Genomic DNA, 25,660 nt, shown 5'->3' with positions numbered 1-25,660 from the left:
TACTCAGACCAAAAAAATTATTACTGTCATTTATGGCAGAGGAGGATCATAAACTAAATGACAGAAACATCACAGGTACGTCAGAGAGAATAACCAGTTATATCATTAATAGGATGATGTAAGATTAATAGTATTTTGTACAATGTAATATATTCTCACCCGAACCCCCACCCACCCCTAAGGATACACCTGAGATGTGAAACCAATGCACATGTAGGCTTGCTTGTTTTTGTCTTTCCTCAATCATGAATTGTTGCGAGATAATATGCTCTGTGTAATACACATTTCAGAAATCACTTCATTGGTTAGTTATAAATTACTTGTAAAAATATAGAGACAATTTAATTGTTGAACTTGTACCATACAAAGACCTTACAACAGGGCAAACCAAATAACACACTTTCCTTTTATTCTATACAAACATCATACTTCAAAAAGTACCGGTCTGATAATAAGGTTTAGTAACATTATCCTCCAAAAACAGTAGGGCTCAGTGAAGGAGACATTGTAAGTTGTGGAGGTTTTGGGCATCCAAATTGTCCATATGTCAACAGCTTTTATGAATTCCGCTTTTCGCCACAGGTCATGGATTTCCATGAAAGTCTTTGTTTAGAACATTTATATGGCGTCACCCTGTGTGATTTTTTTGTGATGTAGGAATAGATCAGGCTTTAGCTTGAAACCCCTAGTGTAAATTCTCTGATGTATCACAAGTTTCTCACTACGTATGGAAGGTTTATTATATAGAGAACATGTAAGAGCAATTTCTCTGTTGCAGCCCTAGTTAACCTTTTTGCTTGATAGACTTTTTGCATTCAGAACATGTTTATGGTGTCGACCCAGTGTGATTTCTCTGATGAATGACAAGTGCACAATTTGTTTGAAAGCCTTATCGCATTCAGAACAGGAGTACAGTTTCTCACCAGTGTTCTTTCTCTGATGTGTCAAAAGATGACTCCTCGTAATGAAAGTTAGTTTCAGAAAGAAAATCCAGAGGGTACAATTTAAAGATCCAGTATCAAAGGATTTTATTAGACCTGATACATTTTTTCTATTATATGAATTGAATCACGATTTAATCTGCACTTGGGAAATAGTTTTAAATAGCAAGAAAATTAAGATCACATCAATTGAATAAAGTTCATACCGTTAAATCATTCAACCATTCATCCACATACATCCAGCATACATCAATCCACTCATACCAAACAACAATGGGTATAAGATAAAAACCTATAAAAGTCATGGCAAACAATTCATCATCAATTTAATTGTTATACAAAAAATGTGCAATCAAAAGCGCATGGCCACAGGAGATTATATAAGTGGTCAGCAGTTGAGATGGGTCCCAGAGATCTTCGAATGCAACCTCATCTCAGATTTCTCTACTGGTTTCAATGTGTTTACGTTATTTAAGTAATGTCTTCATCAGGAGATAAATATTACATTCTTAACACAAAAGGAGAGAAGCAATCCATTGCTTCTTGTTTGGTTGTCTGGAACCACTGCCGTAGGAGTTGACAGTGTCCAGGTAAGGATTACTGCGCAGCTACTTGCTGAGCTAGTTGTGGAACTCCAATCCAATAAGTCCAATTGTTTGGAAAATGAAAGGGAGGATACTCTTAACTCCTCCGGAGATCTTCTCAATGGCCGTGATACAATCACTGGGTCACCCGGGTGTATTGCATCTGTACAACAGATGGTCGAGGTGAGTCGACAGACGGCCCGCGAGTGGAGATCGACAAGCGGGCAAGCTCGTGAGGATGCAGGAGTGTGATTTATCTGATGTGTCATTCACAACATGAGTATGATTTCTCACCAGTGTGATTATCATTTAGAGAACATGTAAGAGCAATTTCTATGTTGCAGCCGTAGTTACCCTTTTTGCTTGAAATACTTTTTGCATTCAGAACATGTTTATGGTGTCACGCCAATGTGATTTCCCTGATGTATGACAAGTTGATAATTTCTGTTGAAAGCCTCATCACATTCAGAACAGGAGTATGGTTTCCCCCCAGTGTGAATTCTCTGATGCTTCACCAGTTGACCACTTCCCTTGAAAGCCTTATCACATTGAGGACAAATGTATGGTTTCTCCCCGGTGTGATTTCTCTGGTGACTGACTAGTTCACTCATTTGCTTGAAAGCCTTATCACATTCAGAACACGGGTATGGCTTCATCCCAGTGTGAGTTCTCTGATGTATGACAAGTGCACCCTTTTGCTTGAAAGCCTTATCACATTCAGAACATGAGAATAGCTTCATCCTGGTGTGAGTTCTCTGATGACTCAATAGTTCACTCTTTTGCTTGAAAGCCTTATCACATTCAGAACATGGGTATGGCTTCATCCCAGTGTGAGTTCTCTGATGTAAAACAAGTGTACCTTTTTCTTTGTAAGACTTATCACATTCAGAACAAGAGTATGGTTTCTCACCAGTGTGATTTCTCTGATGTAAGACAAGTGCACCCTTTTGTTTGAAAGACTTATCACATTCAGAACAGGAATATGGTTTTACTCCAGTGTGATTTCTCTGATGCACGACAAGTTGATCATTTCGTCTGAAAGCCTTATTACATTCTGAACAGGAGTATGGTCTCTCCCCAGTGTGATTTCTCTGATGTGTCAAAAGATTACTCCTCGTAATGAAAGACTTATCGCATTCGGAACATGAGTATGGTTTCTCCCCAGTGTGAGTTCTCTGATGCTTCACAAGGTGGCTACTTCCCCTGAAAGCCTTACCACATTCAGAACATGAGTATGGTTTCTCCCCAGTGTGACTTCTCTGGTGACTCAATAGTTCACTCTTTTGCTTGAAAGCCTTATCACATTCAGAACATGAGTATGGCTTCATCCCAGTGTGAGTTCTCTGATGTATCACAAGTGCTCCCTTTTGTTTGAAAGACTTGCCACATTCAGAACAGGAGTATGGTTTCTCCCCAGTGTGAGTTCTCTGGTGTATGACAAGTGCACCCTTTGATTTGAAAGATTTATCACATTCAGAACACGAGTATGGTTTCACCCTAGTGTGATTTCTATGATGAATCATTACATTATTTGTTTCTGTAAAAGCATTGTAGCTTACAAAACGTTTATGTTCCTTCTCTTTGGTGAGTAATCTCTGATGTTGCCATAAATAACCCGTTTCATTGAAAGTTGCTTCACATTCAGAAAATTCAAAGGGTAACTCCATTGTGAGGGTATTTTTTTAAATAGCAATTTCTTGGTAAGGATCTCCTTGTCCAATTAAAATATGTACATAATGATCTGAATCTCTCGGTTAGTCTCACCAGGTCTGGTGCATTTTTGCACACGTGAAAGTCAAGAAATAACCGCAATCCTCGGCCAGAGCAGGCAAGTCTGAAAATAAAAGAAAGCTTGAGCTTGTAACCTTTCCATGTCCAGAACGTAGTTTCTAGCCTTACGGTCCAGTTTATTGGGTGTTAATCACTGCCAGATGCCACTGGAACATCAACTACTACCGACTAGCACCACAGCAGCGGTGCCATTGATACTGTAACATCAAGTCCAAAGCTGGTGTTAAGCACCTTTTTCATACTGAATGTGGTGCAATGCATGAACATGCACTGCCGCATCTCCACTGTTCATTCATACTCTCTCCAACATAGATTCAGTGGACTGCCATTAGATGGCTCTATGTCCTGAGAGACTTGTCACAGCCAAGACACAACTTCTTTTAAAACCATTTCATTGTTTTCCATGGTTTCTGCTTCTTTGCCCTGTTTGAAAGAAAATGAAAGACAGGGTTAATGTTCCATAAGTGATAAATACTCATTTCTTGTTTCAAATAAAAAAATTGAAAAAGCAAAAAGGCACTTTTCGGCTCATGAAATTCTGAACTTCTACTGAAATTTATGGACACTGAGTTAAATGGATAGAGTAAGGTGCCCTCAATATCATGGCAAGGATTAACACAGATGTCAAGAGCCCTGTGACCCATTGACCATTCCCACACCATGCCTTGGCACATCAATCAATAAAGGAGCGAACCACAATCCCACAGCCATCATTAACACACTGTGGTGGTGTGTGGTCACTGATGTCTGAGAAATGGCCCACATGTCAGCTGTGTAAACAAAGAACTAGACATATACTAATAATATATTATAGACCCCTTACATTATTCTCTGGATGATTCACATTCAATTTATGTCAAGACATGTCTGTATGGAACAGTGCACATTCATTATTTCAAAATGGCAACATACAGTGACAAGTTCACAAAAACATAAAACTAGCGACACAGATATACATTGTGAAATATATTACATGTACATACGGTCCGGACTAAAATACAGAGTGAAGAAATCAAAGGCCTACTGCCCAACACTTGAATGGGGCTCTATGTCAGGTTAGTCAAACAAGTGCAGTAGTACACAGTTCACACTACTCATTCTTGGATTGTCAACACAAAGGTGTTTTGGCCTCAGGAGCAGTTGACAAGTGCTCTGGTTTAAACTCTCAATATTCCCTACTTACAATGAAAGGCGGGTCATGGCTTTAACACTGTAGTGCTCCTGTAATGGCAGCCTGGTGCTGAAACGAGACACAAGTGGTGGAAAAACAACTGGTCACCATTTAGGTCTACCCATTATTATCATATTAATTTTATTAATTTAGGTTCAAGGGGTGATGAAACTCCTCTATTCTCGTACGAATTCTCAGAAGAGTCCTCCTTCATTGTAGTGTAGGGGAATATACCCAACCCATATGGACGGCGGTGGAAGTACCGGTCAAGTGCAAGCTATCAGTGCAGGGAGCTGAATGATGAAGGGTGCTGCAGACCCACAATGCTCTAAACCCTAGAGCGGTGAATTAACCACACACATAAGACTCAAAGTTGGTACCAATCTGCTATAGCTCGTTGCTGTGGTAAGAAGATTCTAACGTGCGTCTCCCCTTGTCGATTATAAGCATTGCCATGCAACCGCAGGGAGCTCAGTCATTCCTGGCGTCAATGTTGTAATGGTCGGCATCATGGTGATACGCACAGACAATGCACTAGTCAACGGCCCGTGAAGTGTTCCAGAGCCAGGCTGCTATAATACTCTTCAGATAGATCTCGACCACAGACAAGTAGATAATCATGGGTTGCAATTCTAAGAACATTTTAAGACATTTTTGGTTTCAGTCCTGTCTGGACCCCAGCCCTCCGATCCAAAGTGGGGGATAAAGTGGAGGGGGGATGTGGTCTAAACAGACCCATACATCGCTACATGGATAGTTGGAGAAACAGCCAAAATAGCTGGGCCCCATCAATGTTACAGGAACATAATGACACGCTCTACCCTTTCTCTTCTCAGTTTACCTATAGGGTGAAAACCACTCCATCGCAATGGTTACACAACTAATTCCCGGGGGGGTGGGGGAGGCGGTAGGATCTGTACTCCTGCTCTCTATATGGCAGAGGAGAGGCACAGAGGAACCCAGCAAAGATTCTCTATTCGGTAGCTATGGTCGAGCAATCAAGGCCTAGCTTCTCAGGAGCTGATGCAGGCTGGTTCTTACATACAGTGTAGTCCCAAAGCACCCACAAAGGAATGTCCACACACTGTATTAGCGAAAACACAGTCTTTATATAATTATGGTTCAAGGTTATATACACAATCACAATAACTCTCTTTGTTTTGTTTATTTGTATAGCGCGGCCGAACCCCAAGGTAACTGGGTGCATGTCTTGGAGCATCAGGATTACAGAAAGTTGCACAAACAGATAAATAACATAGGAAGATGCAGTACAATAGTATAAGGGACCGGGTTACACAGTGGTAAAAAACAAAAGCATATGTACAGTACGAGGATACATGTAGCAGAATATCATACCTGTTGAATACTACTCCTGCTAGATCTCTCCGCAGCGTTGATTTAGTAAATCACCAAACCTTATGCCGCCACCTTAAAACTGCTGCCCACTTCTCAGACAAAGCTACAGCCTGGATCACCTCCTTCCTGGACAATAGGGTCTTCTCCCCTACTGTCACTGCTGAACCCTCTCCAGTCACTTGTGGAGTCCCTCAAGGATCATGTGTATCCCCGACACTCTACAGTGTATTCACAAAACCCCTCTTCGACATCTTGGATCTACTGGGCGTCACATATACCAACTATGCCGATGACACCCACATTCGTATCCCCATCACAGGAGACCACAAAACTGACTCCCTGGCCATCAACGCCATTTATCAAGTCATTCAGGCCTGGATGGCGCAGCATGAATTGTGCTTAAAGCTCCTCATCCTTGGCTCCCACCAAAGACTTAGCAAACTTGACCCATCATTTAAATCCTTCACCATTGATGGTAACATCAAAGTGGCCAAGGATACTAAAACGCTTGATATCTACATTCACTCCACACTCTCACTATCCAGACGTATCATCTGCAGCATCTTACACAGGCAAGCTCATCACAGCATGCCACCCATTCCTTTCACCAGCCAACTGCACTACACTAGCTAGGACCCTGGTCCTATCCAAAATTGATTATTGCAAGGCCCTCTATCTAGGCACCAACCAATGCAATATCAAAAAACTACAAATCATCCAAAACAACACAATCAGTACGGCTCTTAACATTCCTAGGAACCTTCACATTTCAGACTCTAGACGGAATCTCCACTGGCTCTCAGTCTCCCAAAGAGTCTCTCTTAAAGCACTTTTGCTCACACACAAAAGCCTCGCCAACCAAGCCCCGAGCTACCTAGCCAGCAGATTTACATTACATACCGCTGCGAGACCACTCAGAAGTGCCCAAACCAATTGCCTTGACATCCCGCGCTTCAACCTCCAGAGATCGGGTGGACGTAGCTTCCCAGTCCTAGCTGCCAAGTTATGGAACTCGCTACCTAATCTCCTTAGAGCTGAATCCTCCTTCCCAGCCTTCAAGCGCAAACCCAAAGCCTGGTTGTCTATCCACGACTCACCATGACTCTACCTTAGAGTCATAAACTATAGCACTAACTGCCTATTGTTATAACCTGCTTTTGTACATTTGTATATTCCCTGTATTACTTGTATATTTCTGCTTTTGTACATTTGTATATTCCCTGTATTATTTGTATATTTCTGTATATTCAATTCAAATGCTTCTGTCTTGTACCATGCCTGTAACTAAGTGATGCGCCAGGATGCCCTGGAGCCTGATGCGCTTTATAAATAAAATAAATACAAATACCTAGGTGCAGGATAATTACTCATGGTTCGCTAAGTGCTATTGTTGAGTTGAGAGTAGTTCCTTTACCTTGGCTCGGTATGACCAGAACAAGGTGTCAGCCCTGATAGTCATAGGTAAAGCATTCCAGGATTTTGCTGCTAGCACAGAAAAGCAAACTCCCCCAGCTGTTTTCAGGTTGTACCTTGGGATGTTGAGTTGGTGTAGATATGGGGATCTGGTTCGTCTGGTGGAAATCTGTCTCGTGGATTTGTCCGATAGGTAGTGTGGGGCAGTCAGGTGGATACATTTGTGCGTGATGACCAGTGCTCATAGTTTAATTCTCTCACGGATAGGGAGCCAGTGGAATTCCTTTCTAAAGGAGGAGATGTGGGCCCCGAGTGGGAGATTGAAGGCGCATCTAAGAGCATTGTTTTGGAGTACCTGTGGTCTGTTCAGGTTATGGTTCGTGGAGTAAGTGTTACAATAGTCCAATTTGGACAATATGATGGCTCTGGCCAGTGTGAGGTGACTATTGGTGGACAAGAAAGGTTTGCAAGCGTTGATAAATTTATTGGTGTATGCTGTAGATGAAATAGCATCGTTAATTTGTTTTTTTGAAGGAGAGAGTTGGGTCAAGATACACGCCCAGTGTTTTGACTTCTTTAGACACTTTTAGGATGTTGCCGTCAATGGTAAAGGATTGGTACCTGGGGTCTAGTGTTTTGCGACGGGCCAGATTGTCGCAGACCTAGAAGGTTGTTGTCTTCCAAATGCTGTTGTATTTGGAGGTAGGCTACTCTGTCTATTATTTTTAGGAGAAAGGGGACAGTCGTGATGGACCTGTAGTTTGTGGGCATATTAGGGTCAAGATTGGGTTTTTAAGTAGAGGTAGGACCCATGCCTCTTTGAGGTTGTGTGGGACTACTGTGTTTTTAAACAAGGAGTTGATCAGGGTGGTGATAAATGGGGCTAGGTCTTTGGCGCCATCCTTACTGAAGCAGGGCATAGGTCACCTAGACAATTGGATGGTTTTAGGCTAGCAATTATATTGATTACTTCGTCCTCTGACTGGTGAGAAATGGAACGGAAGGCAATTGGTGATGGGTGGGCTGAATGTGTAGCTTTCATGGTCTTTGGTAGCGAGGTTGGATTTTTTAGATTCTATCTTGGCTTGCAAGAGAGCTATTTTGTTAGAGTGCGCTGGTTGGATGTTGTTAAACCAAGTTTTGCCCTTGATGTAGTCATCGGTGTGGGGCATGGGAGAGTCCAGTTCCCTTAGGATGGAGAATAACTCTTTTGTGCCTGATTTGGCATTGTGTATTCTGGTATTGAAGATCTCTTTTTTTGCATTTGTAAAAGCAGTTTTGTAGGTGTGGTCTAAACAGACCCATACATCGCTACATGGATAGTTGGAGAAACAGCCAAAATAGCTGGGCCCCATCAATGTTACAGGAGCATAATGACACGCTCTACCCTTTCTCTTCTCAGTTTACCTATAGGGTGAAAACCACTCCATCGCAATGGTTACACAACTAATTCCAGGGGGGGGGGGGCGGTAGGATCTGTACTCCTGCTCTCTATATGGCAGAGGAGAGGCACAGAGGAACCCAGCAAAGATTCTCTATTCGGTAGCTATGGTCGAGCAATCAAGGCCTAGCTTCTCAGGAGGTGATGCAGGCTGGTTCTTACGTACAGTGTAGTCCCAAAGCACCCACAAAGGAATGTCCACACACTGTATTAGCGAAAACACAGTCTTTATATAATTATGGTTCAAGGTTATATACACAATCACAATAACTCTCTTTGTTTTGTTTATTTGTATAGCGCGGCCGAACCCCAAGGTAACTGGGCGCATGTCTTGGAGCATCAGGATTACAGAAAGTTGCACAAACAGATAAATAACATAAGAAGATGCAGTACAACAGTATAAGGGACCGGGTTACACAGTGGTAAAAAACAAAAGCATATGTACAGTACGAGGATACATGTAGCAGAATATCATACCTGTTGAATACTACTCATGCTAGATCTCTCCGCAGCGTTGATTTAGTAAATCACCAAATCTTATGCTGCCACCTTAAAACTGCTGCCCACTTCTCAGACAAAGCTACAGCCGGGATCACCTCCTTCCTGGACAATAGGGTCTGCTCCCCTACTGTCACTGCTGAACCCTCTCCAGTCACTTGTGGAGTCCCTGAAGGATCATGTGTATCCCTGACACTCTACAGTGTATTCACAAAACCCCTCTTCGACATCTTAATGGTTATATTACGTTTGTTCCTTGCTAGGGATTGCAGTGGGGTGGGCCTTTTTGTGTACTTATAGGCTTAGTGAAGCTGATAAGGTGGTGGTGGTCTGACCAAGCGCAGGGTATAATGTCAGAGATGTCACAATTGACGTTGGCCAGCCAATCTAGAGTTCTACCTTTAGTGTGTGTAGGTGTGTTAATGCGTTGTGTCAGGCCTAAGTGTGTGATAGTGTCATTAATCAAGGATGCGTTTCAGTCATTAGGGTCTTGAAGGCCAAGGTTGAAGTCGCCCAACAATATAATTAGGGAGCCTGGTTTAGTGTTAGAGGTTAGAAGGTGGGAGATGTCCTCCTCGAAGGAGGTGATTGCGCATGTGGGTCTGTATACCAGGTGGGCAAGTATAGTTCTGGAGCTGGACAGTGGGATTTTGGAGGATAGGAGTTCGGCAGAGGATATGTCTAGGTTAGTTACTTCTCAGATATTCAGGTTGGATTTTTCTAGGCTAAATCAACTTGAGCATCACGTTATGAAAATAGATCAACTTGAGCATCAATTTATAGCAATTAGGCTAAATCAGATTGCGCAACGAGCTATAGTGAAGGGCTGGTGCTAGATAATTGTTTGCAACATAGTACAGAGTTCTTAAGTAGGCTAGGAGTGAAGTCTGGGTTTAATGTTCATATGGCCCGGTACTGTTCTGTTTGTCTGGACATTGGGAATACACTGTGGCCTGTGTAGTCGCAGGAGTGAGTCGAGCATTGGCGCTGCGAGTATAATTGGGCAGGCGCTTACTTGTTTTAGACGTGTAGTGATCAGGCAGCGTCACTGGGCTCTTGGCGCCGTAGGCGCTGACAAGCAAGGACAGGAGCGTGCCTTGTGAAGGGGGCCTTAGGGAGAAGTGCCGGATCTCGCCTTCCGGCGCCCTGAGGTTCCGGAAATAGCAGGATCTACCAATGGAAGCGCATCAGCAGTGGGCTTGGTTGCCTAGCAACTGGGACACTAATGGCGCAGCAGCCATTTTGGGATGGCTTCTCGTGCAGGAGTCGGACATCGAACGAAAAAGGGTCAAATAAAGGCTGCAGGCAATCAAATTGAAGTGGATCAGCTTGGATGCAGGTGAGTGAGCAGCGATTCTGCATACCAGGGCCGGGGTGGTGTCTATGGAGCTCAATCATCACGTCTCGGCTGAATCGAGCAGGCGACGGTCACGGCCAGAGTGGGGTCCTGCCCCTCCAGGCTTCTGTGGCTTTTTAGAGATGCAGGCACAGGACGAGAAGCCGTATTTAATGTCCCTTGGGGGATGTGCTGGCTCTCCCCTTCCGGCGCCCTTAGGGTCGGGGATATAGCAGGATCCACCAAAGGAAGCGCATCAGCAGCGGGCCTGGTTGCCTAGCAACTGGGACGCTAACGGCACAGCAGCCATTTTGGGATGTGCAGCATGTTAGAGGGACATTGCGGGTTTAGTAAGAGCAAGATGTCACTAGCATGGGGGAGCATTACCAATAAAACATATGAATAAGGCCCTGCCACTGTTGACAGGGTGGCCAAATATCAGAAGCAGTGGATTGCGGACAGGAGAAGGGGGGGGCCCTGCCCATGGCTAGGGCAGGGTTTCTATAACAAGAGCATTTTGGAAAACATGTCCACATTTTTGGTAGCAAAATATAAGGGGAGGCAGCTACAGAAGAGAAAAGAGATTCAACCTCTGGCGTATGTTTGAAGTTGCAGAGGATCAAGGAAATGGAGCGGTGGCGCAGAGAGAACAAAGAAGTGCAGAAAAGGAGAAGGGGGAGGTGGGGCACAGGTAGGGACTAGGGGATTAAATCCCCTGAGACCATATCCCGCAGAAGGGTACACTAATCCAAGCTATGTACCCGCTATGATAAGGACCCCTCCCACCATAGTAGGGCCCCTGCAGTGTCAGCAACATTACAGGCTACCGCTCCCCCACCTTCATATACCCACCCGCCTGAAGTACCAGTATCAACGGTGTACAGGTCTAGGGAGTTTCAGGATAGGTTGACAAGTTTCCTAGCAGAGCTGCAAAGGTTGCAGACATCCCCAGAAATAGGAAGGGATATAAGTATATTAAGAGAGGGATCGGGAGAGTGGAAATCAGGGGAAATATTGCTCAAGATGGACATTGAAGGTATAAAACGTGTAGGAGTTGAGAAGGGAAAGGGCCCACGTGCGTGGATTATCCTGGGGGAGGAGAACACAGTGTTGGGAGGGGATGCTGGCATGTTCAGCGAAGAAACCAGAGTGAAGATGAAGGTTGGGGTGAAGAGGCGGCCAAAAATTACCGCCAAGTAGAAGGTATATGAGTAGGAGGCAAGTTGAGGAACAGTACTGGCATTGATAAAAAAAGGAGAGGTTGCGAAGAAGGGTGGGGGTAGTAGGGCAAAAACGCAGATGCTCCTCATACACAAAGGGGAAGGGAGGACACAGTATGTGCCCTGGCCCCAAATGGATAAGAATAATTTAATGAAGGTCCTCCCACAGCTCACAGCAAGGGTAATTACGAAAAACAAACGGCAGGGGTGCCCCTGACAATAGGGGATCTTAAGAGCTTAACAGTTGCCATAATTGGGGAATCAAGCTGGAGACGTATGAGTTAAGGATGAATACCTGGGAGTAACCTTGGGGGACATTGCACATGATGGGGCGTCATTCAATGGAGTCAGAGCATTGGTGTGGGATGCACTACGCACAGCCTTTCCAGACACTCCCAATCTGCAGTCTTTGATGCAGTATAACAAGGGTGATGAGGACCCAGCTGGATTTATTCTTAATATGCTGGAGAAGTGGAGAGTGGAGATGAGAAGGCCGTGGGATCAATCAATACCATTCTTCTATTTCATCGTAAAGAGGGGTTTGCCGAAGGAAGTGCAGAAGGCATTGGATAAGATTGTGGGCATTGAAGCGAAGGGATGGGATGGCCGGAACTACAGAGTATAATAGTGCATCATTGTAAAAGGATTAAGGAGCGGGTGAGGGGAAACAGCCCAAAAGGTGTTAGGGAGATGAAGCAAAGTTGGCGGAGAATAAATGAGCAAAAGTGGCAGTTCATGTACCTGTGCCGACGCATGTATAGGTGGAGGGAACAGAGAGTACACAGCAAGTTGTGAGTGCCACTATCGCAACACTCTCTGTGGAAGAAGAACAAGGACAGTGGGGTTGGGTGCAACAGTACCCAGGCCAACAGTGGCAGCAATGAGGGCCTCGGCAGGGAAGAGGGGGATTTCAGGGAGCAAGGGGAGGAGGGTTTGGATCGTCTTAATGTTGGAATTAAGGTGAGGGCATTTTGCAAGTAAGTGCAGGAATAGGTGGGGTGGGGTGGGGTATATTTATGGGCCACAGCAACAGGGCCAAAGGCTCCAAGGACCAAGGGTACGAGAACCATGCGTATCCTTGGGGGCAATACCAGACTTATAATCAGCAGCCGCAAGTGCTGAAGACACAAGTGCGACACCCACTGAATCTGGGTAGCGTTGCCCTGGTAATTAGGGAGCCAGGTGGGGTGGCCACTCCTTTTGGGGGAGCAACAGTAGTAGGAGCTATCCCCCTTCTCTTTTCCTGATGCTTAATCTTGAAGCCTTGCTGGAAGAGAAGAATTGCTGTTGCTCTACTTTGTAGATCTGAAAGCTGCCGAGAACTGATCCAAGAGAGGAACTGGCTGGGAGACCTCTTCCCGAGCTACGAGGGACCATTGTGCACCAGCTGATCTTTGCCAAAGCTCCCTGAACGTCAGACCCTTGAAAGGCTGCCGACCGATGAGGGGGACCGCCGCAGAATCACAAAGAGAAGTGCCCGGACATTGAAGTCCATCACCGTCGACCACCGTTGCCGCCGACTGGAGCGCAGTGCTCCTTTGCCTAAGAACATTTGATCCAAGGACTCCCTTGCTCATCTTCGCCAACCACTTTCGTCCTGCCGGAGAAAGCCAAAGCCGCCGACGACCAATGAGAATTCGCCGGTGGGTTTTCTGCCACCCAAAGACCGCAGAGATGCCGGATAACGCCCTTGCTAGGCCAAAGCTCTTCATCAACTCTTGTGGCAACGAACACTCGTTGTCGAAGTGCACTGCACGCCTCAGCTTGCGGGACGGTTTCGACCGATCGTCAACGAGCACCACAAGAACCGAAGCTGCTGCCGCAACGACAGTGTTCACCCTTTTCTTCACGACTCTCGACGATCCGCGGCTCCTGCCTGAAAGGGAGTGCACTCAGGAAAGGCCTGTCAATGACTCACCGAAAAACTCTACGTAAACAGATACTCTGGGGTCATGGAACCCTTTAGAAGGACTCGAGACTATATTGAGCATAAAATTGGACTGGGCTTGTTAAATACGCTTTATTTACAGGTTGCCCAGTATCCTCGCACAGAACTGTGTCCAGTCGGTAGGGACCCAGTATTCTGCCATTGCTTGATTTAACTTGCATTCTTTCTGTTGTCTATTGTGGATTCATCTTACAAACCAATTTGTATGCTATTTGGGGCTGTCAGCTGTGGGTGCAGTAGTACTACGTAGAGCTGTATATATTTGCCATTATAGTATTACCAGAGTACAAAGTGTGTTCTTGCCGTTCCGATCGAGGGAGGTGTCCTTGGAAAGGAGATACACTCCCCTTTACAAGGACACCTTTTTTGAAGCATTGCTGGGCGCAGATCGGTCGATCCGCGCCCAGCAATGGATTCGTGTTTGAAGTGGGGGAGCTCCCCCTGGTCCCCAGAGCATGGGGGAAATACCCTGGGGCAGATGGGTGATCATCTGCCCCCATGGAAGGGGGACAAAAAAATAATAAAAGAAATAAAAAACAGAGTTTTGGGTGAGGGTGGCCACGGTGGACCCAGTAGCCACCAGGATATGTTTTTAAAGATATCTGCCCCTAGGGAGGGCTAAAGGAGTTGCCCCATCCACTTAGGGTGGGGGGGGAAGTGGACCACCAGAAATATTGCTGCAGGACCCCCCTCCCCCAAGCCTAGGGCAGTACGTTTTACCCCATCTGCCCCTAGGGAAGGGGAAAAACTATAAAAGATAATAATTTAGCCTTTTTCCTTTGCGCCCAGGTAGGTGCACCCACACATGTGAGGTACCATTTTCGTCGGGACACCTGTGGAAACGCGGAAGGTAGGCCATGTGTTGTTGGCGGTGTGTTTCGGTGGGTGACCAGAGTGAAATGAGCGGAAATTGTGTTTTTTTCACCAAATTTCAGACTTTGCCAGAGCTTGTTGGCAATAAATTCTGGTCCGATTTGCGCAAGTCAGACCTCTTTGGATTCCTTGATGCTGGAAATGCATCGGAGGGACCGGGCCTCCATATCCTTATCCTGGATTGCTTTTTATCGTGTGCTCGGTCGTGTTTTCTGCGCAGGAGTTCATGTGGGACTCCTGGCAGTGCAGCGCTCTCTTTTGGTTCAGTTAACAGACGCTTGGGATACCCTTATGGCACCCATGGGTGGGAGTACAACCCTGTACTCCTCGTGTATGTTATTGGGCACCTGTGTGTGGCCCACAGAGCAAGGTATGGGCTGGTGGCAGCTCTGTGCTGAATTGACAGGTGCTCTGAGCATCCTACATTTTGTGATGCCCAGGCACTGTCATTGGAATCTCTGGATTCCTGATGGAGACAAGATGGCCCCCGTGGCCTCTCACCTTCCATCACCTGTTACCTTGGTTTTCCCGAAGTCCCGGGATGCCCCGACTCTGTCAATTCCCCCCGACAGGCTGTTGGATGGAAGTACCATACATGGTAGTGTGGGGAAGTGCCGACCAGACTGGTGGAGCCTTCCCAACGACCGTATGTTGTGGGTACGCCCGTGGGGTGGGACCTGTATGAATGAAGTGTGTGGCAAATACGCATTTCTTGTTGTGGATGTATAGTATCTGGTATGTGACACAAAGGGCCTCATTACGACCCTGGCGGAAAGTTACCGCCAGGGCCGTGACTTTACCGCCATGGTGCTAACTACGTTAACACCATGGCGGTAAGGGGATTTACCGCCCCATTCCGACCTTGGCGGGGCGGTAAATCCCCAATCCCCATTTACCCTTCCCCATTCCCATTTTTGCCCCATAGGGCATGATGGGAGTGGGGAAGGCGTTAATTACGCCACCGTAAATTACGGTGGCGTAATTAACACCAAGTTCCCTTACCGCCATGGATTTTTACACCCGCTAGAAGCAGGTGTAAAATCCGCCATGGCGGAAAGGGAACTCGTGATTGGCGGTAAGGGGTCGGCGCAGCTAACGATGGCGCTAACCCCTTACCGCCAGGGTCGTAATGAGGCCCAAAGACTGAGACAGCCCTGCCCAAAACTGTTATGAATTAAGTGTGGAGTGTTGAATGGCTGGGTACTTGTCCCAATACACTTTACTTGCTGTGAGTGTCTGGAGAAAAGTGAATGGCCTGAATACACTGTGCGCCCGATTGGCTGCCTGAATGCCCTTCTGGATTATTGGTTGCCTGAGTGACCCCAGAATGAATGGGAGATCAACTAGTATATCTGGGGGCCTCTCACTGCTAGAAATCATTTAGAAGCTGAAGTTGAAACGGACATTGAAACTGATGCTTAATCTTGAAGCCCTGCTGGAAGAGTAGAATTGCTGTAGCTCTACTTTGTCGATCTGAAAGCTGCAGTGACTCCAAGAACAGATTCAAGAGAGGACCTGGTAAGGCAACCTCTTCCCACGCTATGAGGGAACATCGTGCACTGCTAGCCCTGGAAGCCAGCCTACGAATGACTGTCCAGACCAGCCGTTAAAGTCGGGACCCGCAAAGGTACCTCGTAATCCGGCGTTAATGGTTTAACAACGCTGACACCTTTTACGGTGCCGTTAAACCCTTAACGCCAGGGTCCTCATGAGGGCCAAAGTATTTCTGTGTTTCTTTGTATGACAATTTCATTTGTACTGTATCTACTGCCCTCTCTTCCTCCTAAAATAAGCCTGGCTGCTCTGCCTACGCTACCATGCACTCAGGTGGTACAGTCTTATACTAAGAGTGGAGTCTTGTATTGCCTCAGTTGATTGGTTTTGAAGAAGCCCTTAGTTGGACTTCAGAAAAACTGTCCTAACAGAGAGGACCTGGTAAGGAGACCTCTTCCCGAGCTACAAGGGACCATCGTGCACCAGCTGATCTTTTCCAAAGCTACCTGGTAGACAGACCTACGAAAGGCTGCCGACCAGGGACAGGGACTGCCGCGGGATCCCAAGGATAAGCGCCCGGACAGTTGTCCGTCACCGCCGTCGACCAGAGCTGCAGTGCTCCCGTTGCCTAAGAACATTTGATCCAAGGACGCTCTCGTCTGCACCGTCGACCACTTTGTCCCGCCGGAGAAAGTCGAGGTCGCCGACGAGCATCCGTCAGTGGGTTTCCCACCACCTAAAGACCACAGACGCCGGACGACTAGACGCCCTTGCTGGTCCACAGTTCAAACTCTTTGCGGTCCTGAACTATCGACATCGAGGTGCCACGCACGCCTCTTCCTTGCAGGACGTCTACGCTCCGTCGTCGACGAGCACTAGTAGGAACGAAGCTACCACTTCACTGCGTAGTTCACCCTGTTCATCTGCGGACGTTCGACAACCCGTGGCTTCTGCCTTAAAGGGAGTGCACTCAAGAAGGGCCGTTGATTTCCCGATGAGGAACTCTACAACACCAGGTACTTTGGGGTTGCAGAACTATTGGAAAAGACGCTTGTGAACAATATATGGACTGGGCTTGTGATATATCTTTATTCTACAGGTTGCCCAGGTTGGGGGGTGGGGGGGGGGGGAATCTCCACACAGAACTGTGGCTAAGTAGTAGGACCAGTATTCTGCCTATTGTTCTAACCAACTGCTTTCCTCCTATATCTATTGTTGGTTTCCTTTACTAACTGATTTGTGTGACATTTAACCGTACAGTTGATGCACTTGAAAGAGATCGAATAGTGATTGTGGTACCACGTACAACTGTAAATATTTGCCATTGTAGATTAACCGAGTACAAAGTGAGTTTTCGTGATAGTGTATATAATCGTGAACCTTAATTATATAAAGATTGTGTTTTAACTAATACAGTGTGTGGACATTCCTTTGTGGGTGCTTGGGGACTACACTGTAAACAGGCCCACATCACCTCCTGAGAAGCTAGGCCTCGATTGCTCGCTCACGTTTACTGAATAGAGAATCTTGGCTGGGGTCCTCTGTGCCTCTCCTCTACCATATAGAGAGCAGGAGTACAGACACCCCCCTCCAGTCTTTACAAGGATCACCTGGATGATGGGACCCTGGGGAATGGGAGGCATCTTGAGGTGGGATGCAGTATCCTGCTTGTTTCCCTGACTTTCCCTAATATTATCTAGGATCTTTACCCCCTACCCCTTTCCTACATACACTACTACACAGACGGAGCGCTATGGGGAAGACAGACTCACAACTGTCTCAACATCAGAATCAGGCACTCGCACAGAATGACTCACACCTGAATCCCATTACCCTTCCCCACTAGGATAAAAGGCAGAGGACGGGAGTACACGGAGACAGAGGTGAAAGGCACGGAGGAGCAAAACTTCCATGGTGGCAGAAGTATCGCAAAGGAGTAGTGGCAGACTTGAATGGGGTAGTGAGAGGGGAAGGCCCTTCACCCTGTTATATGGTGATCAACTATTTCCAAATGGTCGGTTTACAGCAAAAGCGAAAGCTAGCAGGAATACTGAAAAAGGCTACAAACTTTGTGCATGTCGGCTGGAGGCAGAAAGGAGTTACAGCATTTGGAGTATTGTCCTTGGCACGAGGGACGTAGCCAATATAGCAGCTTCGCATAACCGGTGAGTGGGAGGCAACCGTGGTATACCAGTGCACTTTGAAGTCGGCTGCGAGCGGCACGAATGTTGCAACGTGAATAGCTTTTTGAAAGGCCCATATTAGCTACTCTGCTAGAGGCATGGTGTGTTCACTACAGAAGCTACCCTGCTGCAGGTAGACTGTGCCATTCACTAGAGTGTAGTAATGGTGTGGAGAGGGACGAGCATAAGTAGAGTGGAGAGGGAGTATCGGAGAGTAAGATTGGATGGTGGAGGTAGATGGATGAATAAGATAGCAAGAGAGAGAAAGGGCGAGAGAGGAACGTCGGAGGGACAGAAGAGTGTGTGAGGGAGAGACAGGGTAGAGTAGCAAGCAGGAGAGTAGAAGAGAGGGCAAGGAAGAATCGAACATCAGGGTGAAGAGTGCAAGGGTGAGAAAGGATAGACCAACTGCAGCACGCATCCATATTTATCAAGAAACATAGGTCAGGGATCACCTAGACAGAAAGGGTGTTTGTCTTCGGGCCATTAAGACCAGTCAATCAGAACCTTAGATAGTAGGGAATACTGATCACAAGAGCACCGCAAATGTAAGGATGCCTTGGCTAGGGAGGGAACGTCCCACCCTTGACAAGAGAGAGGAACGGCCCTTACTCCAAAGTCAATAATAAAAACCCTTAAACTGTCTTCAAGAGTTGGCGTGTTCTTGAGGCTGTCACACTGGACACCCAATTTGTAAAGACCCTTGCTATTCTACAAAAATGAATACCTAGGACAGAATCTTAGTTCAGTTGATGGAAGTGCCCTCACTGCAGGGAATGTTACTATGCAAATGGTAGTATAGCCGATACCCTGTGCAGCTCGACATTGTGTAACGTTTTAATTTGACATTACTGATACAAAAATGCAGCATATTGAGCCTCATTATGAGTACGAGGACCTGGTTTCCCATGGGGTTTACCCTTTCTATGTTTGTGGCCCTCTTTTGGTTGGATGGAATTTCAATTCTCTTTTCCATCTTTCTTGTGCTGCTTCCCCTCATCCTTTTTTGTGAGTAGCCCCAGAATCCTTGTGAGTGGCCTTGTTAGCAACCAACAAGTCAGCAGTCTTTGCTAACTTCTTGGGATCCTTCTCCTTTAAGGTCAGCCAACTTATGTCTCAGCTCAGGAGAGCAGGCATCAAAAATAGAGTTTAAAAAAACAGATTTCTTATTCCCGAGTTCATCCTTTAACCCTTGACCCAGTCATCTAAGATTTTCAAACAGTAACACACCCAGGTAAGACCAAGTGGTACCATCAGTCTTTTTAAGGGTCCTAAACCTCTTAAGGTACTGGGAAGGAGTTTTCCCAAATCTGGCTCTTAAAGGCCAAGGACAGCCAGCCAATCACCTTTGGGTGCATTCCTGTAACCAAAGAGACTAAGCACAGGTAGTTTCAGGCACCTCCCTCGCCAGACACGCTGGAGCCAGAGGCGGGCTTCACCAGTGAATCCTGCCAAAGACAAAACGAAGAAAGGGACCAGACCTGGTTTGGCGTGCAGAGTAAATCTCAAGAAGGACCTGTCCAACAAGAAATGGCGAAAAAAGAAGACTGGGCCCATTCTGACAAAATGGGCACTCATTGGTGCCTTACTGCAGCTGCAATTGCAGCCCACGGTAGAAACACACAATGGTAGGAAAAACTAAACCACCGCTGCAAGACATTAATTGTAGAAAGGGCAACATAAAAATGTTACATTGGAAACTAAAGAAAGGGGACACCAAGTAACGCCTCCAAGATAGTGTGTGTTGGGTCTAGAAAGTTATACATTTAAGTAAAGTCAATTTCACTTCACTGCTCTTGGAAACAGTTATCCACGAGAAGGTATTTAAACCTTTGGAAATCTGAAAGACTTCCCTGTGGCACTGCACTGAAGGTGCTGTGTGTCACAACGTAAAGATGATGCCCATGGAGTTTGTCAGACTCCCAAGTCAAAAGAAACACAGAGTCCAAATCACAGAAAAGTACATGAGAGATGGGGGGGTGGGGAGGATAGCCTCCCTCTCTCCATGTTAGAAATTAAGTCCTAAAATCCAGTAAAAAGAGCTGGGGGTCTCTAAGGTAGAAGGGAATTAGAACATTTCTGAGCATTCTCCCCAACACCTACTGACCAAGGAAATATGGAAATGGATAATGTGGATGCTAAATCAAAGTCTAACTCTAATATCTAGTCAGAAGAGGGAGAGGAGTCCCAGGATAGGAGCCCACCTACCATCTGTACTGATTTTGAGTGCTTCTGGCCTAGGTGTGTTGTACAGCACTGCACTCTTCTGCACATGTTCTGGTGAATCCGATCTGTTGACTGCTTATCACCTTGCTTGCCTTCTCTGCCTGTCCCTCCTCTCCTGATCGTCATTGTCCGTTCCATCCCGTCCCTTCCCCCCTCTTCTCTCATTCACAGCATCAGTCTTACACTCTCTGAAATGCTGTCAGGCCTCGTACGACAGTCCTGTTCTATATTCTTGTGTCTACCGACTTTATGTCCTCTACAGTGTTCTATGCTTGTACCTTATTATAGCAGTTGCTCATTCTAAAACACTCAAGGCTTAGTAAGAATATTTTTTTCTGCATTTTCCACTGTTCCCTCCCCTGCCTTGAAGGGCTTTGGAACACTATTTTTCTGTGTAAAGGCGCTTTGTAAATGACCAATAAATAAATAATAGTTTCCGACAACATTTATGCCTGCAGAAAAACAAATAGTATAATTAGAAATGCCTTGCTTCAGGTTGCGACTAAGTCAATCACAAGTCTTGGGGGGATAGCTCAGGGGCAACGCACTCGCCTCAGACGCAGAGCAACACTGGTTCGATCCCCGGGTCCGCGCTTAGAAACCTCCATGTATTAAGCGTTATAAATAACCCATTACAATTTCATGGCCACTTTAAACAGTAGTTATTACGTCACCAATTGTTTGCTAATAAAAAGGTGCTTTCCCATAGTGAAACGTAATGTCTAACATCCATAGCATGGAAGGTTCCAACTATATGCTAATCTGTCTCTGTGCAGTGAGTCCTAGCGATTGTCATGCAATACATGACTTATTGGGCCTCATTACGACCCCGGCGCTAAACCATGGTGCTGTTAGCACCATGGTCCATGCCGGGGTCCGCCATGGTGAATGGCGGAATTACCGCCCCATTCCAAGGTTGGCGGGGCGGTAATTCCCCATTCACCATGGGCCCTTCCCCATTTTTGCCCCATAGGGCTCAATGGGAATGGGGAAGGCGCTAAGTAAGGTGCCGCAAATTGCGGCACCGTACTTAGCACCAAGGTCCCTTTGCGGCACCCTACTTTAACGGCAAGGTCGGGTCCCGCAAAGGGACCTCATAATCAGGCGTTAAGGGTTTAACGGCGCCAACACCTTTTACGGCGCCGTTAAACCCTTAACGCCAGGGTCGTAATGAGGCCCATTGTGTGGTTAGACAGTATGTTAAGAGAGGCTGCTGAAGCAAGTACCTCATGTAGGGACCAACATTATTCAGTAATACATGCTTGTCTATATGGCCAACTCACCTGAATATGTCGAGTGTTGTTACCCCTCTTTATTGGTTAGGTTTAATAATCCAATCTTTTATAGTTTGGATATTGTGGATAACAGAAAAAACAAATATCAAAAGTAACTATTTCATGATTTCAGAACAGTGGCTGCTGAGACCTGAATGGCTGTTGGCAGAGCCCATTGGTAATTCGTCAATTGACAATTCTCACCTAATGTGCATATAACCGCCTCTCCCTTGGTTGATAACGCCGCAGCCTAGAAGAGATGAAGGAATCATCCCAAAAGTTCCCATTAATGATCCATGGGTAATGATAATGATATAAAGCCTTACCACTAATGGTTATGAGCAAAGCAGGAGTGAGCCTCCTGTGTATTTCTCCACTAAAAAATAATCGATTATACTCAATTAGCAAGACTGCCCAAGTCCAGTCCAGATTAAGTTCCAAGTCCCTTCAATAACAATTACATTGTATAAACTCAGCTCTTCCTGTAAAGACTAGTAGCAATGGCCACATTATTCAAAGCTCTCCTCAACGCGGACGCCATTTTGTTGAATTATTTATGTTTGCTGTGTGACATCACGCATGTCACGTTCCATGTGCGTCGCCATTGGTCTACGGACTATTGCGGACGTCATGGGTTTTGGCACGCTGTGCTACCATCGTTTACAAATATATCAAATCCATTTTAAGCACCGTTTTCAAGTAATAAAGAGAAGTATGAGGTGTTGATGCCATCAGTTAGAAGCTGCACCGCTAAATGAATTACCCGTGTAGCGGTAAAGGGCAATTCTCATTATCTCTAAATTGCACGGACTAAACACTTAACGTTCAATAAGGTATCAGGGGAGTCACAGTGCCATAAGAGGCACATACAACCAATCAGCTGGTGATGAGGAGGAGAAACAGCGAGGAAAGACTTGTGATATGTATGCAAATGAGAAATTCTGTGATATGAGCCCTGATAGCGAGAGAGTAGACAAGTCCCTAAACAAGAAAAGGGGGGAGTGGCTGAATCCTGCAAACTACCATCCGATAGCAAGAGAGTACATACGTCCCTATACAAGAAAAGGGAGAGCGCCTGAACCATGCAGTGTACATCTAATAGTGAGAGACTATGCAAGTCACTATATGCCAGAGGCCCCAACAAACCGATTGACTTACTAACCCATATTCCCCTTCCTGCTCCTCCAACACAACTGGCGCCACTACACAGACCTTTGGGCTAGCCACAATATACAAAACAATCCAAAAATTAATACTATGTTCACACCCAGCATCCCCAGATGCTGAAGCACACCTAGACTGAACCACCCACATCTTTATATATAAAGCTGTACATATGTGTGTATGATTTTCCGGCGATATAAATCCACACAGTTGAACAATGTGCATGGATTCCTCATTTGTCTGGAGCAAGATTGGAGTATATGTTTGGATGCAAAGCAATTCACTCTGTAGACACTCTCATTCACTGATGCTCACCCAGATTCACTACAGTAGTTACTAGAAGGAGGCAACATTAAGTGTCTGAAGCTAAATGTTCAATGTGTTGGTTATTCTTTTGAAATTGATTACTACTGTATACAGTTTGAAAGTGTTTATTAAAGCATTTTTAAAGGAAATTTAAAAAGAAAATAAATATTTTATCACGCCACTCCAAATATGGGAAATGGCAAGGTTACGGTTTACTTAAGTTCATTTAAGAGAAGAGAGCACAATCAATCTTTCTTGGACATTTTCTCAAATGTGCTGAAGCCAAATAGTGACTGCAACACGCGCAGAAAAAAACGAACATCACTTGCAAAAGCTCCATCTGATGCAAAGCGAAAATCAATATCAAGAGCTTCTGAAACACAACAAGAAACAGCAGGACGACTTGCCAACCAGAGGACGAGAGCAACATCCTCCAGGGCACATGAGACACCACTCGATCAGGACACAGGCAACGCGGGGTACCCAGGCTAGTGATCCATAAAACCATCAACACAATTACACACCAAGATACGATTATCTTAGAGCTACGGCCACCCATGACTCTGGATCCCATCAAACCAGTGAGCACTACCAAACCCACCCAGACCAACACCATCACAAAACACTACCGCACACCCGAGGCACTGAATCTTACCTGTATGGTTACAGTGCACAAGGCCTCTCACACAAACACCCACATGCAAAACAACACCGTTCCACCTGGTTCAGAACCTATCCTCTCACCCTATCCCCACTAATCTCCCCACCCCTCTTTCTATCAGAGTCACACGAGTGCCTAGAGACTGCCCCTGGGTGGTAGTGGTGCGTGGTATAAAACATAACATAACTATACATGAAAAGGGAGATCGGTTGAACCATGCCATGTACCATCTGATAGTGAGAGAGTATACAAGTCCCTATACATGAAAAGGGGGAGCGGCTGAACCGTGCAATGTGCCATCTGATAGCGAGAGGGTATACAAGTCCCTATACATGAAAAGGGGGGGCGGTTGAACCGTGCAATGTGCCATCTGATAGTGAGAGAGTATACAAGTCCCTATACATGAAAAGGGAGAGCGGCTGAACCGTGCAATGTGCCATCTGATAGCGAGAGGGTATACAAGTCCCTATGCATGAAAAGGGGGAGCGGCTGAACCGTGCAATGTGCCATCTGATAGCGAGAGAGCATAAAAGTCCCTATAAGTGAAAAGGGAGAGTGGCTGAACCCTGAAAACTACCATCTGATAACGAGAGAGTATACAAGTCCCTATACATGAAAAGGGGGAGCGGTTGAACCATGACATGTATCATCTGATAGTGAGAGAGTATACAAGAAAAGGGAGAGTGGCTGAACCCTGAAAACTACCATCTGATAACGAGAGAGTATACAAGTCCCTATACATGAAAAGGGGGAGCGGTTGAACCATGCCATGTATCATCTGATAGTGAGAGAGTATACAAGTCCCTATACGTGAAAAGGGAGAGTGGCTGAACCCTGAAAACTACCATCTGATAACGAGAGAGTATACAAGTCCCTATACAAGAAAAGGGAGATAGGCGAAAACCTGCAAAGGCAGAAAACCTGTAAACTACCACCTGAAAGCGCTTTTGGACATTACCAGCAAAATGAGTGCATTTATTTTGCTTGCCGAATTAGGTCAGTAGGATGAAAAAGAACAAGTTTTGCCCCAGTGCGAGATTGGATTAAACACGGGTCTATCCAAATAAACGAATATTATGATGTTTAGCAAACAGAACCAGGATTACAGGAACCAAATCCACTCTGTGCTTTCAGAGATTTTAGGTCTGCATTAGACAGAGCACCTTTGGGCTAGAATGGTAGCAAAACAGTGAGGGACCTGCTACTATAATAAAAGTGAGGGTGGATTTGGATTTAGAGGGAATGTGGACTAGGAATCTTGAGATCGACTCAGGGGTGAGGCCACCAAGAGGGGAGGGGGGGGGAGCAAGAGCCACCAGGAGGGTGGGGTTAGAAGCAAGAGCAGCGGGGGGGGGGGGGAGAAGCATGAGCCCCGGGGGGGGGGGCGAGGAGAAGCACGAGCCGCGGGGGGGGGGGAGAGAAGCACGAGCCGCGGGGGGGCGGGAGAAGCAGGGTCGGCCGGGGTGGGGGGGGAGCAAGAGCGGTCAAGGGGGAGGGCAGGGGTGTGAACATATGTGGAAGAGGCTTGTGGGGCAGACAGGCTCCGGTTTAAACCTCGGGAAACGGATATATTAGCCCAGAACTCAGAAGAAACGCTAGAATTGGGAATATTAAACCTCTTACCTCGGAACCCGGGACTCTCCTCCACGGGCAAAGGACGGGAAAGAAGGAGAGCGTGTCTCTCCAGCGCGCATGCTCGGAGGCTGAACACGTGGTACTGCGCATGCTCTTAGACCCTGAGGCGCATGCTCAGTAGCATCTGCTGAAGTGTCTAACCTGT

At 46.1% G+C, this 25,660-nt stretch overlaps 1 protein-coding gene across 1 annotated transcript; it reads right to left on the bottom strand.

Annotated features, from left to right (window-relative positions):
• Positions 1 to 392: 392 nt before the first annotated feature.
• On the bottom strand, positions 393 to 25,660 carry LOC138570321 (zinc finger protein 84-like). The gene is made up of 2 exons (XM_069649104.1): positions 25,504 to 25,660; positions 393 to 3,739 (listed from the first exon to the last, which is right to left on the bottom strand). Exon 2 carries the CDS (start codon positions 3,190 to 3,192, stop codon positions 1,918 to 1,920), a length of 1,275 nt encoding a protein of 424 aa, XP_069505205.1. The 5' UTR covers positions 3,193 to 3,739; positions 25,504 to 25,660; the 3' UTR covers positions 393 to 1,917.

Source organism: Ambystoma mexicanum, chromosome 2q (assembly GCF_040938575.1).
Source record: "Ambystoma mexicanum isolate Mex_15411 chromosome 2q, UKY_AmexF1_1, whole genome shotgun sequence".
Taxonomy (NCBI): domain Eukaryota; kingdom Metazoa; phylum Chordata; class Amphibia; order Caudata; family Ambystomatidae; genus Ambystoma; species Ambystoma mexicanum.
This window is presented reverse-complemented; position numbering and strand designations above follow the sequence as displayed.

Bases quoted from the DNA above. Each gene is read 5' to 3' on its own strand.
- LOC138570321 (XM_069649104.1), bottom strand. From the start codon at position 3,192: ATGGAGTTACCCTTTGAATTTTCTGAATGTGAAGCAACTTTCAATGAA.